At 37.1% G+C, this 20,883-nt stretch overlaps 1 protein-coding gene across 1 annotated transcript; it reads left to right on the top strand.

The window, feature by feature from the left end:
* The first annotated feature begins 757 nt into the window (after nt 1–757).
* LOC149068769 (prefoldin subunit 5-like) lies at nt 758–11,052 on the top strand. The gene is made up of 5 exons (XM_089250850.1): nt 758–893; nt 2,160–2,294; nt 3,987–4,061; nt 5,862–5,967; nt 10,799–11,052. The coding sequence occupies exons 1-5, from the start codon at nt 813–815 to the stop codon at nt 10,882–10,884; spliced, it is 483 nt and encodes a 160-aa protein (XP_089106976.1). The 5' UTR covers nt 758–812; the 3' UTR covers nt 10,885–11,052.
* Nucleotides 11,053–20,883: the final 9,831 nt, after the last annotated feature.

The following is a 20,883-nucleotide window of genomic DNA, read 5'->3' on the forward strand; positions in this document are numbered from 1 at the left end:
ATAGGCATTTCGTAGGAGACATCACCCAACAAGCAGAGCTGATAAACTGAACTAAATCAAACGCAAAATTCAGTTATTCTCATGGCACATAAGGAGACTCTTAAAAGAAAGTTCCAGAAAAGCAGAGGACAGGTGGAAAATAGTTTACCTCTCTTGGATTTATAGTGTTGGTGCTGCCATCTAACTCAAAATTAGAAGGGACTGAAGTAATGATGATTGAGTCTGTGTCAATGAAGCAGATCTACTTCACTAGAGAGGTGAAACCTCGAGGTTTCATCTCTATAGTTCATTTTTTCGTAAGCAAAGCCGGCCAACTGAACAGAATGAAGCGAAAAGTTCAGTTCTTTTCCCGGAGGACGAGAAGCCGCTTTAAATGAATTAATTCCAGAAAAGCAGACGACAGGTGAAAATAAAGTTTTCTCTTTGTTTGAACCATAATAATGCTGCCATCTAATCTTAGAATGAAAAGTTACTAATGCAGTGATGATCGATTCCTTGTCGATGAAGCAGAAGTGTTCGTTCAGTTGCCAACAAGCAAAGCTGTTAAACTGAACTGGATCAAATAAGAAGTTCGGTTTTTTCGACGGCAAGTAAGGAGACAACGAAAAGAAAGTACTTCCAGTTTTGAGGATGCACAACGCCTGTACCTGGATTTTTTTCGATAAAATATGGTTAGAGTAGAGTCATTGATATTTTTTTTTCTTGTCATGTGATCCACATGATTTTTTTTTTTTTAACAGAAAGTTTCCGAGGCGGAATGACCTAACGTTTTCAAGAGGTCCAGTCCAGTCAAGACAAGAATCCGAAACAACATGGCCGGCGAAAAAGTTGGTGTGGATGTATTGAAATTGCCTTTGCCGCAATTAACTCAGCTCAAGCAACAGCTGGACAATGTAAACAATCCCTTGCTTTGGTTTCCCTTATCAGCTTATAATATAATTATAACATTTTAGTCGCTTATAATTAGGCCCCCCACGCTCACTTTGTTCCCTCTCCCCGAGTTAAAACATTGTTTATTAGATAAAATTATGTCTATAATTACTGTAATATTTGATTGTCCCTGGTGTTATTGACTGCATGATTGTTATTTCATTGTAGATCAATTATGTTTTGATTGTTTTGTATTATGTGAAAATTTGGTATAATATGACAGATATTTGAAGACATCGCCTAAAAATACTGGATGATGTAGGAATTCAAGGGATTGGAACCCTTGATGCCTGAGGTGTGATGTGACTTTATATCAGGGGTTCTTAACCTTTAGTGTTCCCTGGATCACTAGGAAGTAGGTCAATTTTGCAAATGAAATGGAGCCAAGCTGATGGTGTAAAGACAAAGTTTTAATGGCTTTCACATCCAAACTCATGGACCTGAAAAAGCAGGGTTCTTAACCAGTGATGATTGGAGAGATTTCGAGGGAGGGTAGACAAAGATCTGAAACAACAAAAAAGTTTGTGTGGATTCATTGATATTGCTTTTGCCACAATTGGCCCAGCTCAAGCAACAACTGGATAATGCAAACGATTCTTTGCTACGTTTCCGTATAAACATATAATTACCTGTGATCTGTCTAGCTAAAATTTGGGTCCGTTTCCCTGACCCTTCACAAAATTCTAGATCTGAAAAAGGATCCTTCACTAATTTCCGGATTTGAAAAACTACACAAAATTCTAGTTCTGAATAACAGACCTTTCACAAAATAAATAACAAAACCATAAATTTGGCATTTCCTGTCTTTGGTGATAGATCAACTAGATTATTTTTGTTCCCACAAAATTACTAATTTTTTGTAAAATTAATGACCCTTTTCACAAAAATAAGGAAAATTTTCACAATAACAGGACCCGACAAAAATGTCTGGACAGACCCCCGCCCCCTGATTATAGTCAAATCCACTTAAAAGAAAATTTCAAAGTATCAGTTATAACAAATTTTTTCTGTCCACGTGAACCTGCAATACCAGAATAATGTTTAAAATATGTCTTTTGCAAATTTCTGTATTTATGAATATCAGATGTAACATTGGAACTTGAGATTGGGTATATTTAATGGTAGGAATAAGTTGTGAAGGATCCATGCAGCTTTCAAATCACTTTCTCTTTTTTTAGTGTTTTGGCATCGAGAAATTTTAATCGCAATTTTGTTTTATCATCTCTTAGGAAGTGGATTTTGTTGGGTCGTCATTGCAGCAGCTGAAAATAGCTCAAACAAAGTTTCAAGAGTCTGGTGAATGTGTTGAGAAACTTGGGGAGGAGAAGCAACCCGCAAGTGTTCTTATACCCTTGACTGAATCTGTATCCTTTCAGTGATTTTTTTTAATACTTTTCTTGTTATTTTAGTGTTACTTTTTTCATTCAATTCTGTTTGTATATGACTGTTCTGCCAGAATGTTTTTCAAGCCAGATGTTAGAAGCATGGACCCCCACAAGGGTGGGGCCCTGAGCCAATTATTACAATATTTTGCTTTTTCACGCTATAAATTCCCTTTTGGGAGCCTACTTCAGATCCTAGCCTAGAGGCCTGTGGTAGGATGTGGGGCCATGGTTAGAAGAAACATCCAAGTCGGATCTCAAATTCAATACAGTGAAAGCATAACGAGCAAAATTTTTGCACTTTGTTTGCTTAATTACATACCCATGATCACATTGGTTGACATGGTTCTTTGCTTTTACGAACATACGTGCTGTGTAATTGTAGACAATCTTTTCCTTGCAGTCTCCAATCAGCATGCCAAACCGAGCAAACCCTCCTAGTTTCGGGAAAACCATTTCCACATTGTGCACTGCTTTAAGATCATTAAAGAATGGATGTCAGTTACTAAGAGAATTATGCTCGAATATAACTGTGTTGATTGCAGGGGCGTAGCCAGAAATTTCGTTCGGGGGGGGGACCAAAGTGACAGAACAATGGATTTGGCCATCTTTTTCCCTTTTTTCGGTCATTTTCTCACATTTCAGGGGGGGACCAGACCCCCAAGTCCCCCCCCCCCCTGGCTACGCCCTTGGTTGATTGCATTATTGAATGTGGTGATGAGGATTTATCTCATGAACAATAGCCACCAGTTTTCAAAGTTATTGTGTTCCTTGGGGAAAGACAGTGGGATTGGAGTTAAATGAGGATGGGATTCAATAACTAGAGGAGCAACATAGCGGGGGGGGGGGGGGGGAATTTGACTACAGATGAATTAATCTCCTTAGCAACAACTTGTGAAGGATTAGATCTCGTCTAAGAAAGAGAGAAATGAGGAATCCCTCATTTCAAATGAAATTAGGGAGGTGTGTGAAATATGGGAAACTGTCCAAACGTTTTGTATAAAAATTTAACATCCAAAAATAAAGCTGTATGAATCTGGTCAATGAAAATATAATTTTACATTTCCTCCAAATCCTCAAAAGAAGGCAAAAGCAAGTGTCACTGAATGGGTTCCTTTTTTGAAGTCACAAAAAGCAAAAGATTGCAGTGAGCCACCACAGTAGTTATTGATTAAATGTCATTTTTATGTGAATGAGTAATTGTGGAGCACACAAATCATTTGAGTTTAAATTATTTTTTCTATGAGGAAGTTTGATTCCATGTACAAGTAATTCAGAGATAACGAGCATGCTCACAGAATGAATTATACTTGTAGATCCATGGGTGGTCGATACATCAAAGAGACTCGAGTTGTGCCTCTTGTATGGCGAAGGCTGTGGCACTGTGATTGCAACTGAGTTGTGCGGGGAAGGGCATTGGTAAAGAAGAGAAGAAAAGCAAAAGTGTGGTAAATTAAATACCCCATGGCCAGAGCGAGTAAGCATTTGCAGACATACTTATACACCTTAAACATCAGTTTTTACTCTTGTTCATAAAAACAGGTTTCATTTTCGAAGGAAAAAGGTGTTAGGTTCTAGTAAATATGGTAAATATAAAATGCATAATATTGAAAAATGCTTTTATTTGACAATATAAAACATGAAACAATTTTTTCCACTTTAACTCTGGTACAGATGTATATTCCAGGTGAATTGGAGAAGGTTTCTAAAGTTCTACTTGATGTAGGCACTGGCTACTTCATAGAGAAGGTTTGTTAGAATCAATAATATGCCAACAACAATGGAAATCATAATTCATTCGGCAGCTTAACCATTTTCAAATGATATTTTTTATCACTGAAAGTAATATTGTGGTGCCTTGCGATTTGACAGTAATCTATAGTATTGAAAAAACATAAGAATTTTGTACGACAATATTTTCCAAAAAAGTCCAATAATTTCATGCATGCGTATGCACAGTCCTAAAAAAAATATTGTATCGAATTATAAGGCAATGCTGTATTACATGACCTACCTTTTTAATAGTCACTTTTTTAGTTTCATGATCAGGGACGAGTGTAAGTATTTTGTGGTGCCCCTAGAACAGGGTTTCCCTAGCATCCATGAACACTGTGATGCACGCAATGTTCACAGGCACCAGAGAATGAAAATCGAACTACTATTTCGTGGCTATGAAAAAACATTTGATAATAAATTTGGATAATACTACTTCGCTGTCCAGCAAAAATATTGCAAGTGTGCCCGCAGACACGTAAAACTTGGGGGAGGGGAGGCTAGAGATCCGATTATTTGTCCAGGGGCACAAATAGATACTCATTCAGCCGAGCAAGCATACATTATGCTTTGTGTAATTTTGCATAATTTTTGAAGATGCATTTAGCATCCCTGCTGGCTCAACACCCAGAACACTAGATCCACCTACATCCTTCTCTTGGCTTGGGATGGGGGGGGGGGAAGTTCTGTGAAAACTGTAAGGCAGAGAATTTGATGTCTGCATTTTAGAGGTCCTGGACAAAGTTTTAAACTATTTGCCTTGTTAACGTAGTTAAAACAGTACGTCAAATGCTAAAGAGTCCTGATTAAATCAAAGTATTTTTAGTATGTTTTGCAGCCCCTAAAATTTATCTGCCCGGTTCGGCCGCACCCTTAACACCTGCCCAAGTCTGGCCCTGTTCATGATCATTAGTTTAATATTTGCTCACAGCTTGATATATTTTTAGGTGGTATTTTTTACACATTAGTTTGAAGTAACATTTGAAAAACACTGTCAGTGTACCACAGTTTATTTTTTAAAAGTGGGCCTATATATACTGTTGATGTTCGTTGTAACAATCTAATTCCATAGAAAAGACGTTATATTGAGAAGTCGTTAAATTGAACATTCCAAAAGAAAAATTAGTTAAGCGAATTCGTGTTTGGATGGAATAAAATGTATCCCATTTTGTTGTAATGTAAGCAGTTGCAGTTAAAATTAAAAATAATAAAATGGCAATAATTACATGCACACACTCATAGAAGTACACAGAATTTTCTCGAGGGGGTTTTTTCAGATATTTTTTCCTTCTGGGGTTTGTTTTTTTCCTGTAAAAATAATACTATAATCTTGGTTCAGGGGGGGTGGGTGGTTAGAACTCCAAACTCCCCCTTTGCGTAGGCCAATGCACACACTTATGCATCGAATCCTCCAATATCGAGGGTCAAGTTCAAACAATTTTGGAAAGCAAAAAAAACCACTGATTTTGTACATTTCTGTGCAAATAAAAGAGATGCGAGGCAGAGCCGAGTTCAGACTTTTATTGGATTGAACAGTCTTTGTAAGTCGTTATATCAGAAAAAAAATAACGAGATAAATAAGAAAAAAGTTGGGACGTATTGTAGCGGTCATTATTATGGAACAGTCACAACACTGCATGGTTGTTATAGCAAACGTCCACTGTATTTTATTCTTTCATCCTAAACATTGTTAAATACTTTTTAGTTAGACTTGATGTTATTTTCTGGATGCAAGTATAAATTTCTCTTTTAAAACAAAAACTATTTGAATTTCAGGATGTACTTTCAGCCAAGGACTATTTTGCCAGAAAGACGAAGTTTGTTACCAACGAAATGGAAAAGTTGCAGAGTATTGCTAAAGAAAAAGTTCTCTTGCGTGGTGGTAATTATTCTCATTTTTTTCCTTTAAAGTTGTGTGCATATGTTACACGTTTTAGAGTCATTTCTCTACATTGCATGGCTTAAAAAAAGTTGTAATATATTCTTTTGCACCTACATATAAGCCTCAGGAGGAAGTGTTGTGGTCTGGGTTATTCTGGATTAGAATCAGCGGTAAAATGAAGTCAGTTGAATATTTCTGCATGCTTAATGACAATGTTTACTTATCAAAATGGACATTTTCCATCACTTAAAGCAATGACATGTTCTAAAAATGACAATTCCAAAAATACATTTGTCTAAAATTGGGAAAAATTGGTTGAAAGAGCACGAGTCACCATGAGGACTGTAATCAAGACTGTAGGAACTTGAATTTGTCAACTACAACATCCCTACCTGAATTCGAAAAATTGAGAGCTTATAGCTAACATTTAGGCTATATTTCATACTTTCCCAGTATCATACAATTATGTATATAAAACCACAAAATTTTCATGAAAAGTAGTTTGTTTTCTTGATCGTGATTTATTTACCAGAAATTATTGGAGTATTAATTTTGTTTTCTCAATATCACAAATGCATTAGACAGGTTTTCGTGTGGTTTTTCTGTCGGCTGGTTATCTCCAATATATAATTTTCAAATTCTACATTTAGGAAGGAAAAGTCACTCACTCATTCAAGGAATGGAAAGATATCAGGATGGGGTCGGTGGAAAGGGCTTTCGAGAAAACGTGGCCCCTTCAACTTGAATGAAAATTTCCTTTGTATTTCATTCACATGAAATTTTACACACCTTTTTGTGGCTCCACTTCACTACTACAACTTGATAACTTGAAAATTTATGATTTTTAGATAAGTACAAAAAAGACACGTCTTCGCATGCACTTTGATATGCTACAACTATGACATCTCTAACCCAACTCCAAGCAAAGTTATTCTTGTTTGTTCCTATGTAATATAATGCTAAATATACACTTCATTCAGTGTTTAAACATATTTTTCTCAAAACATTTAAAATCAAGGTATCTTGTAATTGACACGGCAATATGTATGTTAAAGTGTATAATTAAGTCATTTCATAGAATAACTAGTGAAAGTGTGGAATAAGTTTATGTTATTTGATACTTTAACTAATTATTCTATGAAATAACTGAATTATACACTTTAACAGTAACATGTACACCACCACAGGGAATAAGTGTAACCCTATTCTTCAATACCACTAATTTAGTTAATTTCATAATTTTGAACACTTTTGATAGATTGTACTGAACCACAGATTTTTCGAGTTTGTTTGCAGATAGTTGTTCAATTATGGTTTTGACAATACTAGTGAGGTGCAAACTATGGCCCACGGGCCAGGTGCAGCCCACGTAGAGGTTCTATCTGGCCTGCCACAGATTAAAAAATAATGGTATAGAAATTTTCAATTTCAGTGTTTCATTCATTTCAAAAATTTATTTAAGAGGGTGTTCTATTACATATGGGAAATAAAATTGTGGGAATTTAAATGGGAAATTAATTTAAAAACTTTGCATATGTAAAAAAAAAGTGAATGCTCTAATAAATATAATAAACTAGCTGATACCCGGCAACGTTGCCCGTCCTGTAAAAAATTTATATATGTATAGCTTATTAAATTACTACTTAATCAAAATTTCTGCATCAAGTAAAAAAAAATTACTTTTATTTTTAAATATTTGAATTAAAAACTTCAGGCAGTCGCTTGTGGATACACAATATTGTTTGTTCTTCCATCTGGTGTGTAGATGTACAAATTTTTGGGTTACCAACACTCGAACAGGCGACGTAAAGCTGTCTGTGTGAAAAACAGGGCTCAAGTAGGTTGATACCTGCCACTGCTAACGACTGGCATTGCACTTTGTTGATTGTCATGGCAATAGCTAAACGAATCGGGAACTGTAATCACTTTAAAGTGAATGGCATTTCTTCAGTCATAATTGGGATACATTGAATGAAGACGCCTTCTCCTTTGGCACATCCAGTTAGAATCGTTTCTTCAATGATGTAATTGTGCAATTTCGTCACGCAGAGTCTGGTGCCATTGCAGAATATCGGTGTCTCCAAATTTCTTAAAAGCATTATAGGTGCTCCGACCTTGAGGGTCAAGTTGTGTGATGGCACACCCGGAATATCCAAAGAGTTCAGAAATTCTGCAAGATACAGAACTGTCTGCGCTGTGTCTGTGACAGTGTCAACCGATTTGTGAGATGTGGAGTCTCGTGGAATAATTTTTAGAGTTTTTTCGTTGATCTTGTTCACACTGTCATTTTTCGGTGCCACAATCGTTTTCTCACAAACCTATCCTATGGTTTCGGTGTTTTTGTTGAATCAAGGAAACAGTTATTTTCCGGATATTATGCTGAGGTGAGCTCGGAAAGAAAAGTCATCACGTCTCCGCCGGGACTCGAACCCAGGCCTCTTGCATACCGGGCAAGCATGCTACCATCTACACCACTGGAGACAAATGAATCTGCCTTCCTAATTTCACGCACTGTGTCGTGAGGCGCTGAAGTAGAGACATTAGTAGCCTCTCTTAACTTCAGGAAATGGCCCCCGGGTGGGGCGGTTTAGAGAGATATAGATGGCTTCTTTCTCAGCCAGAGATATACTAATGCCTCTACTTCAGCGCCTCACGACACAGTGCGTAAAATTAGGAAGGCAGATTCATTTGTCTCCAGTGGTGTAGATGGTAGCATGCTTGCCCGGTATGCAAGAGACCTTGGTTCGAGTCCCGGCAGAGACGTGATGACTTTTCTTTCCGAGCTCACCTTAGCATAATATCCGGAAAATAACTGTTTCCTTGATATCTCTGGCTGAGAAAGAAGCCATCTATATCTCTCTTTTTGTTGAATGTTTGGGAAGACTTTGCAAGTTCTTCAACTGAGTTTAACAACTGACAAAATCCATTTGAGAACGTAATTAGTCCAGTGCTTGGGTCCACAGGAATTCTTCCATTGCCAAGTTTGATCTTGAGGCAAGCATTGAGTTCATCAGCTGGTGTTGAACATTTTTATTCTGAGTTTTATCATCATAGTTGTTCTCTGTTAGTGACATCATATGTCCAGCTTGTGCAGCGAATATTATTCAAGAATAAAATTCAAGTGGGTGTCATTGAAAATACAGGAAAAGCAAGACATTTTTAAAAATGTCATGATTAGGGAAAATATGGGGGCATGATAGCCAAGGTCGATAAGATACTCACCTAAAGTACCAGTGTCACGAGTTCGATATCCGGTTCGCCCTCGTCAGAAAACTTTCCTGACACGGGTACAACAGAAACAGCAACCTGATCGCAGAAAAAATTGCTACCGCAAGGAGTCCCCCATCGAGAGGTTGGTGCTCTAACCCCTCGATGGGGGACTCGGCAATAAATCATTGGTCCCGGTCTAATTAGCCCTTGTGTGCAGAAAATGACTGTGGTGCGACAAAAATGATCAAATGAGGGAAAATATGGAAAAATCTTGGGGAAAATGGGTTATATGCCATTGCATGCAGTCCCTTAAAAATTCTCATTTTTCCCTTTTATTTTATTCCTTTTTTAGTAGCAAAATATTTCATCACTTGAATTGAACTTGACAAATTGCAGATTTTCCAGTATTGGGACTAGGACTCCCGAAAATTCTAACATCTCCTAAATTTCAACTGTGATTGTAAAAAGTCTATACTTTTGGAGAAAAAATAATTTCAAAGACTAGGTAAAAAGGTATTCCATTCCTGGTAATAAATGGGTCTATTATTACCAGAAAAAAATACTTCCTTTTGCTTCCCAAAATTACATCATGAACCGAATGTAAATTCTCGCAATTTTTTTGAATCTCAAAAAATATTTCATTTTTAGGGGGGCGGGAACAAAATTTGCCAAATAGCCGGTGTCAATTTGGCTTTTCAACACTTAAACTTGGCGAGATGATGTGTATTTGCTTTAACCATACATCTCGTTAAGTCTATGTCCCTGTTAAGGATCTATGGCTATTTTTTTGTGGGCGTGATTTCATGTGAGATTAGTAATGATAGGTAATTTAACCTACTGGTTGGCGATGATTGGCGACTCAGCATTAATGGTGTTGGCTTGTGTGATGTCACGTTTTTGCAAAGGGAAAAAAATCCCTGCAATGGCAGGTTTTTCTTTTTTTTGTTGCCATGATTTGATAGTAGTAATGATAGGCAATTTAATCTTCTGGTAGGCAATGATTTGCAACTTAGTGCTAATCTGTGATGGCTTCCGTGATGCCACGTTTTTGCAAAGGAGAAAAGTCCCTGTAATTTTTATTTTCATTAATGAAAAGTTCCTACATTATTTTAAAAAAATCCTCTTTATATTTAGCTTTGTATGGAATCTCTCTGGATCTGGGCGAAAACCTTCCTAAGACTGGGATTACACTATAAAAGTTTGATAAAATCCCTTTTATAAAACTTAAGAAATGCAACTGATAATCTTATTGGTTGAATTTTTTTTCAAATTTTATACAAGAACGTTAAGAAAACTTTTATAAAACTTGATAAATAGGCTTATTGATTTTGTTTATAAAAGTTCTTTTATCCGACTTTTATAGTGTAATCCTGTGCTAATTCTCATCCTCCAAAGTTGACAGCCATATGATATAGAAACGCTACAACATTTATTAAATTTAAATTATGCAGTGGCTATGTGAACCAATTCGCAGACCATTGGTTGAAGGACACTGGTGTGCATCACATTCAAAGCATATTTAAAAAGTGTCGAACAGAATTATGATTATTTATCAATTTCTAATCTATTTTATTTTATTTAAAAATATTTTGTATTTCCCTATTTTTTTCCATTTCGATAGTTGTCATGGAAGCGATCGAAAGCAAGATACAAACTGCTCTGGCATCTCAGCAGGTTTCATCTACAGGAGGAGCTGCCAGGTCTTGAAGATTTCAATGATGCTATTGTGTTTGATACCTGTCCGTAAATGTTTTACATCGCTTCTGTTGTGAACTATGATAACCTTGGTTTTGTGCGAAACATTCTAGCTGTTGTATTGGAAACTAATTATGTAAAAAGGATGAAAAAGTCATAAAAAATGTTTTTCAACGCTAATTTAGTTTTAAGCTTGTTGATGTTTTGAGTAGAGCTGTATAAACATTGTATTATGTAGTTAATTTTTCATTTCTTAGATGGCAGCAGAGGCTCTGTTATAACATAAATATTATATTTGCTCAACTTAACAATATAAATGTTTCCAGATAGTGTGATATAGTAATTCACTAACAATTGAAATGTTTTGGCAATTTTTTTTTTTTTGCAATTTATAATGCATTGATGCTGGGTCGCAACTAGGGAGGAGCAGCCATGTCTGTTTTCCCAGATGCAGAACTAGAGGGGGTATCATATTTACCCTTTAACTGCTCCTCCTATATTACACAGGGTGCTAAAATGTGTGCTTGCCCCAGGTGAAAAATTATATAGTTGCAGCTCTATATTGACATTTGCTTGAACTCAAATTTGGGTGGAAAAAGATGAAAACTGATTCATACTTTTTGAGTATAACAAATTTATTAACGATGAAATCAAGATGCAAGTCTGATGGTTGAAGGCTGTAAGAAATAGAAATAGCAGAGCTCTGGTTGTGGTTAGAAAACGAACACAATTTTTTTTTCTCAATAAGTAGCGCTGTCTGTTTTAACTGAGTCTGACTGGAGGACATGAGGGTGCATCCTTATTTCAGTTTTTCCAGATCTGGTAACTACAAGGTATATGAGACACCCTCTCCAGGACTGTCTTAATAGCATCATGGGGGCCCTACCAAGCAAATTACAGAAAACTTTAACCAGATCTCATTTTTGTGAAGCCCCATCAGGCCCATGCCTTAAGACTGCACTGCTCCCTCCCCACACTAGTGTTCAAGATACTTGGTTTGTGAATTTCCTTACCCTCAGTTCTTGAATATTAATTTAACCTCTAAACATTGGGATCTTTGATGCCACAGACTACTACTCTTAACCATACATGCATCTCGTAAACATTCCTTTACAGAATTTCTAATGAATTGGTGCATGTTGGAATGAGCATTGTGAACCATGTTGGAATGAGCGTTGTGATACATGTTGTGAACCTAATGTGAAGTTTGTTTCTGTGTAATGCTTATTCTCAGCTGCAGTCAATTTTTCTAACCATGAGTGAAGTGTAAATCTCACATCTAATGTGACATCTAAAATCATCCTCAGGGCTCCCACTCAAAAAATAAAAAGTAGGAAAACGCAGGACTGAAAAGTAGTGGGGAGGGTAACCCCCTTAGACAACATAATCATAGCATAATGGGAAAAAAAAAAATTTAATTTTGAATTAACTTTTTTTTTTCAAAGCACTATTTTAGTTTCCTATAAGATTGACTCAAGCAAAATGACAAATGGCTTTATTACAAAACAAATTTTTGGCCAAAGCAGTGCACTAGCAGCCATAGATAATTCTTTGCCGTCTCTCCTCATATATATTACATTCTTTTTTTGGAGTCTTCCAAAGTGCACAGCTTGTCAACTCTCTTCGACAATGTGCAGCAAATTTTGAAGACTTGCGTTTTTTAAGAATGACACTCCGTCGAGACCACTTTCAAAAGCACAGTGCAAAATGTGTAGATTGCAAGATCTGATGTAAATAAGGCAAGGTGAACCAGATAGTTTTACTGCATTGTTCACATTTTACTATTCAATGCCAGTGTAATCATTTTTGACAAATGAAACACTTCCATTTCTAACTCTTTGCTGAGCATTTTAAATATTGTTTATGCCTCTTCATGCCTTAAAAATACAGAAGACAACTGAATGCTATTGGGAGCATCAGAATCACGAAACCTAAGATAGGCCTATGTATCCAACTGCTTTGAAATGCAAACTGTTGTTTCACCTATTTGCACCATAATTTTGAATGATGAATGTTAGTTACTGTCTAAGACCATGAATTAATAAATACAAAATTATTTTTCTATCCAGACAGAAGTTTTTAATGACTACTATACTTGTTGAACCACTAAGCAAATGGAAAATTGATCAACCAAATGTTCCCCCCCCCCCTAAATAACCTTAAAAATGTTAAAATTTCTTTCTGCTTTGGTAGAATCATTAATTGCAGTCTCCAACATTTGTAATATCTGGCAATATATCAATGATTTCCTGCTCAATTAAAATCAATTACACAAATTTTGTCGATAGGATTTGTGATAGGAAAAGTAGGACAAAACCGAGAAAGTAGGACGCTGAGTGGGAGCCCTACATCCTTCATACTGGAAATATTTCGCAAATTGTGAAATTGTATGGGTCAAAGTCGTGCAGGACTTTCCAAAGAAACTTCCTAAGTCAAGACCGACCATATTTACATCAACAGCGTGGATGATTACGTAAATTATTTTGTACTTATCGGTTATTTTGACGATCATTGGTGCGTTTTCTTCCAAAATGATGTTTTTTGGGAGAAGTTTGTAAAGCCGGGTTTTCGCCTAGGAGTAGGTTATCTGCACCGTTAAAACGCTGATTGGTCAAAAAACCTGAATTGCAGGTTTTTAACCAATCAGCGTTTTCGCGCTGCACCCGGAGCTGAAACTACTTCTAGGGAAACCCTGCTTTAAGCCGGGTTTTCCTAGGAGCAGGTTTCCTGTGCCGCGCGCAACGTGATTCATTAGCGCAAGCCGTCCACTCACCAATAAGAAAAGCAGCATGACTGTTTTCCAACAGAGCGCAATACGCCTCACGGCAGCGCTTTACGTCGGGCGTGATTGGCCGACTGTTTCTGAAAAAGTCAAATGCGTCATGCGTTTTGCCGATGTTGTCTTCATTCGTGTGTTTCCTTTCCCTTCCCTTCAAACCGGAGCATGCAGACGACAGAGTAGCTGATGCCAAGGCCATATACTATAATATAGCCGCCCTGATCTGATGCAGACCAGACCAGACCAGAATAGAACTTTTAGCTGATTCCCATCCTATATGGACGACTGTCAGCATACAAATTGGCCAGGAAGGCCTATGAAGAGTGAAAAAATGAAAAAGCTTAAGGGGAGAAGAAGAAAGAGAAAAAGAAAAACATCAGCTGGTCGTCAATGGTCAGACTATACAAATTTAAGCCAGAGTTTTTTTTTTTTTTTTTTTTTTAAGCCACCACAACCAACAGTCCTTATGCAGAAACACCAAGAACAGAAACACCATAGAAAGCTTCTCTCGTAAACGTCCTATCTATACAGGGGGAAAAAAGGGGGAAAAAACACTGCATGGGGGACGCAGCGCAAAAACCTCAATATACGTTTTGAAGATGTAATTTTCCATAACAAACCTATTATGTACCTTCCATAACAAACTTATTACTGAACCTTCCAGTTAATGGCAGTCCTAATACATAACTGACTGTAAGTTAGTATTTCGCCAACATCATTTCAACTCCATGAGGGTTTACAGTCAAAAAACCAGATGGGTACATTCAAAAAAATGCCACTACTACTCCAATTGTTCAAGATCAAAAGTATACAGTGAGATATATACATACATAAGAGTTCTATTCAGTAAGTGCTCAAAATTTAAGAATTATGTACAAACACAAGATTCAACTTCTAATGAATACACTATAAAATTTCAACTACCGTTATATATATACATATGGTATCAACATTTTCATATATACAATTATCAGCTATAGATTATTCCAATTTAAATGGAATATCTGCTGTGGTCTCCTATATTTCCCTATGGCTTGTACATCATAGTCCACTATGTCAGCAAGGTGTTGGTACGTAGACTCTCTCATTCTGTCAAACTGATCTTTATTTAGAGTTTGTATATAGTCAAATATATGTGGGATATCCAAGTCCTTTCTAATATTAATACCTCTGATGAACCATGGGGCATTAGTGAATCTTCTAAGAATTTTATTTTGAACAGTTTGTAAGTTTTTAATATTCATCTTGCAAGCATGGGCCCAAGCAGGGGATGCATAAAGTAGGGTAGGTCTGAGTATTGATTTAAAGAGGATGATTTTGTTATGCAATGTCAATTTGGCCTGTGGAAACGTGATTTTGTTTAACATGCCCATTACTCCATTAGTCTTATTTTTGATAAATTCAATATGTGAAGAAAATGAAAGATTTTTGTTTAGTGTACATCCCAGATACTTTACCTGATTTACTGGTCTTAAAAACTGGTCACCAATTTGGATAAGTTGTCTGGGAAGTTTACGTCGTCGCGTAAACCACATGAATTTGCACTTGGCAGCATTCAATTTGATAGCAGATTTATCACACCAGTATTCGATGTGATCCAGAGTATCCTGTAAATTTTCCACTGCTTGTGATGCACTTCTGCTGCTGCACAACACCGCACAGTCGTCTGCAAATAACGCAATTGTTCCATTCGGCGGAGCTGGTATATCATTGATATATAAGAGGAACAATTGCGGGCCCAACACACTACCCTGCGGCACAGAGGCTCGGATATTTTTAATATCTGAAAGAGTATCTTGTATCTTAACCTGAAAAGTCCTACCCAAAAGGTAATTATAAAAGAAAATTATAAAATATGGTGGGAAGTCAAGGTGAATTAGCTTGGCAAGTAATGTGACATGGTCGCAACGGTCAAAGGCCTTTGAGATATCTAGGAACGCAGAAGCAACATGGTCAAAATTATTAAATGCATTTGTGATAAATTCAGACACTCTTAACAGCTGAGTAACACATGAATGTTGGGACCTGAACCCATGCTGCTCAGGTCTTATGACGTTGTTTGTGTCAATAAACTGTAATAGCCTGGGTGCCACAATTCTTTCGAATAATTTGCTAAGATTACTAAGAAGACTAATTGGTCTATAATTTACTGCCAGTATAGGATCTGTACTAGGTTTATGTATTGCCCTGATTATTGATTTCTTCCAGGGGGAAGGAAAATAATTGTTCTGTAAGGCAGAATTAAAAATATTCCTAATCGATTCTACAATATTTTCTGGTAAACACTTTAAAGCTTTATTGCTAATTCCATCAATACCAGCTGCTTTTTTAATATCCAGATGTTTGATAATGTCCCTAATTTCATTTGTTGAGGTTAGTTCCATGTGACCTTGTGGGGAATTCGCAGCATTATATAGATAAGAGGCCACCCTGTGTCTCAGTCTTTGGTATGTGTTTAATGGTTGATTGGTATTCCTGGTGAACTGATTTTCATACACTTCTGCAAAGGTGTCAGCTATCTCTTGATCAGTAAAAACCAGATTCCCAGCTGTTGTCTGAATTTTATTAAGTCTTGTGTTTTTGGGTTTACAGATTCTCCAAGCTTTCCAGAGACCTCCGTTTTCTGCTGTTGCATTACCAATGAAATCTGAAAATCTTTCATTGACATAATTTGCGACCTCTTTTTTGATTTCTTTCTGTAATCTGTTTAGTATAATTTTATCCAAATTGCCCCTGTACATTTGCCATTTTTTTCTAACTCTATTTTTGTGTTGGATTTTTTCAAGAATTTCTTTTGGTAATCCAAAATTGTTTTTGGAACTTCGCTTAACTGTTGTTACTTCTTTTATTGTATTATTAATTACCGTAGTAACATGATCAACTGCTTGGTCAATATCCAAAGCACTTGGATCATTAAATTCAATGACCGGTAATTCCTCTAAAATATTAGTGTACTGAGCCCAGTCAATTTGATTCCAGATTAACTTTTTCCTTGGAATCAAGAAATCTATTGTAAGGAAAAGTGGATTATGAGGTGAAGAAAGCAATGGTTTGACATGCATATTAATATTGTGTAAAAAGTTCTTAGCAATTCCAAAATCTATAACATCCGGAAACCCAAAATTTTGAGGAGGATGGTGTGTAGGCTCCGGTGAAGATATAACCTCCAAAAAATTATCCAGGCAGAATTTCCTCAATATCCTACCCTGTCTGTTTGTTGTTCTGGAGTGGAAAAGAGAAGATTTACAGTTCCAATCTCCTATTGCTAAGACAGGTAAAGTTGTGTTAAAAATCTCTTTTAAGAGATCCATATCTAAATTGTTATTCGGGGGCTTGTAAATTGCACAGAATCTCATAGCCACTCTGTTTACATATATGGTGGCAGCTACTGCTTCAATATTGTAAGAGTCAGAGAGTGCATAATGCTGAAAAGGGATATTATTCCTAATAAACAAGGCGACTCCTCCCCCCCTATTATGAAGTCTATCCCTTCTTATACATTGATAACCATTAATTTCGTATTTATTGCTAGGCAATAACCATGTTTCATTTATCAATGCTATATCAATTTGATAATCAAAAAGAGTTTGTTTGAAAATTTCTTTTGTACTTCCTCTTAAGCTATTTGCATTCCAGGCCATTAGGGTTAATGGCCTGGGGGGGGCATTAATTAGTTGAGCTATTGTTAGGCTGTTCGAGAATTTGAATCAGAGATGCAATAATCAGTTTAGCCTTATCAGAGTCAATTTTAGCTGACTCAAGTATGTTCACAACTTTATCTATGACCATAGTACCTTCGTTACCAGTATTTTGCGTTTTGTCTTCAAATGTCTTAGCACCAAAATTAACATTTTTTTGATTATTTTCATTCTGCACTCTCATGCTTTCCTCAGAGCTGTGCACAATTCCTTCCTCTGTTTCTTCAACACCACTCATGTCAAGTTCCTCAGTGTGTGTAATGATATCATGCATTACATCACGATGTAAGATTTTTTGTAGCTCCTCCTTCCACTCGTCAGTAGTTCTGTGAGTTTTCCCAATACCCAGAGGGTGAGGGCCCTCGTGTAAAACATTGTGTAACTCCTCCTGTCTACGCAGTAATTCCAGTTTTTCCTCTTCTGTACACACTTGTGCTGACAGGGGAGTATTATGTTGTTTTGTGTCCATCACTTGTTTAGATCGAACAAAAAGTGAATTAGACCCTATATTGAAATTGTCATCCTCTTGTCCAACTAAGGTTGGGAAGTCATCAATATTAGGTGTTTTAATACCAGAAGGTATTAAAGGCAAAAAAGTACGTGTGTTCCTATTTGTAACTCCAGGTCTGGCACTGCATCCTGAAAATCTAGCCGTGTGGCTTCCTCCACAGAAAAAACACTTCAGATATTTTTTATCACCTTTGACAACACAACTTCTAGTCTCATGATTGCCTGAGCAGAACGAACATACTGGCAGATTTTTGCAAAAATAAGAACTGTGCCCCATCAACATACAGTTCCTACACTGAAGAGGCACCTGGTTACCCCTATAACGTTCGATACTGATTGGGATATCACCTATGTTTTTTACATTAGCAAACTTCTTATTTTCAATCGTCACCTCTACTAAGAATAACGGTAGTACTCTACCAGACGAATAATTCTTCATATTAACCACCTTCACAGTGGAATAACCCTGTTTAGACAGGTCATCCGATATCTCCTGCGGTTTTACATTCGCAGGCAGACCTCTTATCACAAATTTAATGGTTCGATTTCCTTTAGTCTGATATGTATGATATTTGTATTTTTTTTCGTCAAAAATTTTTGTGACAGTACGGTGATCTTTCTCCGAAAAAACCTGAAAAGTCATGTTATTACCTGTTGGCTTCTGTTGCGGAGGAAATTCACATTTTGCTTTAATTTCACTGAAATCCTGCAACCACTTGTTTCCCCAATCAGAAAGTATTATTGGGGGAATGTTACTCTTTTTCTTCTTTTTTGTTACCGTAATGAATCCTTCGTTATCATCAATACAGCCATCAGAGTCTGAGTTTGTAGTGGGAGCTCTAACTTGAGAGTTCTGTAAGTGTTGTGTATTGTGCAATGTGTTATCTATTGATTTTTTCTTTTTTTTACTAAAAATAACTGAAATGCCATCATTGCTATCAGCAATTTCATCACATCTGTCATTACCATCTGATCTTTCATCGTTACTTGTTTTTGTACCTGATTTAATTTGTACTGGAGTGCTGTGGGTGTCATTACCACTGTCCGATTGTTCAGCTAACACTTGACCAATATCATTTGCCTCTGAAACATCTGAGGCATTTTCCAGTAACAATTTAGAAGGAGACAACGTCAAATTATTATTGGGTAAGTTTTCGGTTGGCATAGCCATTGAGTCATTTATCGAAAAGTTTAGGGTACTATTCTGAATATCTAATATAGGAAGCGTATATTCACTATAGTCAATTTGCCCCATGAGCACGTTTGAGCTCTCAGGCGGGGGAGAATCTGATGACACAGAAGATGAACTACTGTCCGTAGAACCCGATGAACAGGTGTCACACGTATCACTACTGGAACACGACGAAGTAACCGAGTCGTATTCAATTTTGTTATGTACGACCTTTTTTTTACCTCTACCTGCCCTCTTAGAGGGGCTAATCCCAGAATATTGTTCATCACCCTTATCATAACAAATACCCGGACTATCTCCCTTTTTGGAGACTTCTTCTTCAGTATTCCTCTTTTTCCCATTTTTCTTTTTACCCCTATCTTTCTTGCGCCTTGCCCTCTTTTCACAAGAAGGCGAGGTGGGGGTTTCACTAAGTTTCGGAATTACCGACTTAAATCTAAGCTTGCTACTATGAATGCATGTACTTGCATTAACCTCTTCAAAAAAAGCATGAGATATTTTTAATACTTTTTCATGCAAAATTTCCTCCTCACTAGGAGAGGATTCCAACAAGACAACATATACAGCAATTACATCCTCAAGCTTTCGTGCTATAGCACATTCATCATTGATATTCAGTGAATTACCCTCTTCATAACTGATTTTCAACCAATTAAATACAAGTTTTTCAAATTCCTCTTTCTTATTAAGGGAATCATGGTAATCCTCTGCCAGAGAGCACAGTTCTCTGACGACATGAATGTTCCCCACATTTGCAAAAGGACAAATCAAACCCATTGAGCACTTACTACAAGAATAGAACTCACCTGGATAGATCCAACAAGAAAATCTGAAAAGGAAAAACACAAGGGAAAAGGGGCAGACGTAAACACTGGGGGAATCACAGGGAGAACACTATTTGGCTGTACTGTAACACTGACACTTGTACACGCTGATTCACGTTGAGAAAGCTTCGCCATCAGAAGAAATCTTCGTTGACCGCAAGCCGATGCATTATCCACATGAGATTCGAGCAGGACACCCAAACACCGTAGATTTGACGATTCGCTGCTTCTCCGTAGATTCTGACAATTCGCTGCTTTTCCGTAGATTCTCGTTATACTACTAACGCTGAAGAGCTCCGAAAAATGCGACCATTCGTTACGGCGACCCAAGTGTTTGTTTTGTTGAATTAAAAAAAGTCCAACTGCAATTTTTCAATTTTGAGATCTGATGCACAAACGCGTTAAGCCGGGTTTTCCTAGGAGCAGGTTTCTTCAGCAGCGTAAAAATGCTGATTGGTCAAAAAAAAACCTGAATTTCAGGTTTTTAACCAATCAGCGTTTTCACGCTGCACACAGCGCAAAAGTATCACTCCTAGGAAAACCCGGCTTTAGCGCGTGATTATGTAACACGTTGCTGCTGACGTGAAATTATACTGTTCGGTTCACGCGGCGCAAAACACCTATTCCTAGGAGTAGAACTTTTGTGCCGTACAAACCTGCTCCTGGGAAAACCCGGCTGTACATCGATGGCAGCCTGCACCAAAAATATCGTCCGAAACATACCATTGGCGGGCCTTGGTCGCCATGTTCGTTGTCATATTGGAGTCCAGACGGCTCTATCAGTGAAAAAATAGCCTACATCATGAATTTGCTGCTATCTATAGTGTGGAAATCAAAGCGTATTAATAATCTTTAATACGCTTTGGTGGAAATAGTAATAGTTTTTTTGTTCGGCTTTTGTGGATGACAGCACAAGTCATGTTTTTGTGTTGTTGTATTTCTCAAGTAAACATACGGGAATCCACTTTAATTATGGGGCTTTACTAGGCTGACCATATTTCCTCGAGA

This window comes from Pholcus phalangioides, unplaced genomic scaffold (genome assembly GCF_987345545.1).
Source record: "Pholcus phalangioides strain wild (caught in Gottingen) unplaced genomic scaffold, Ppha-v1.0 ptg000024l_1, whole genome shotgun sequence".
NCBI classification, from domain to species: domain Eukaryota; kingdom Metazoa; phylum Arthropoda; class Arachnida; order Araneae; family Pholcidae; genus Pholcus; species Pholcus phalangioides.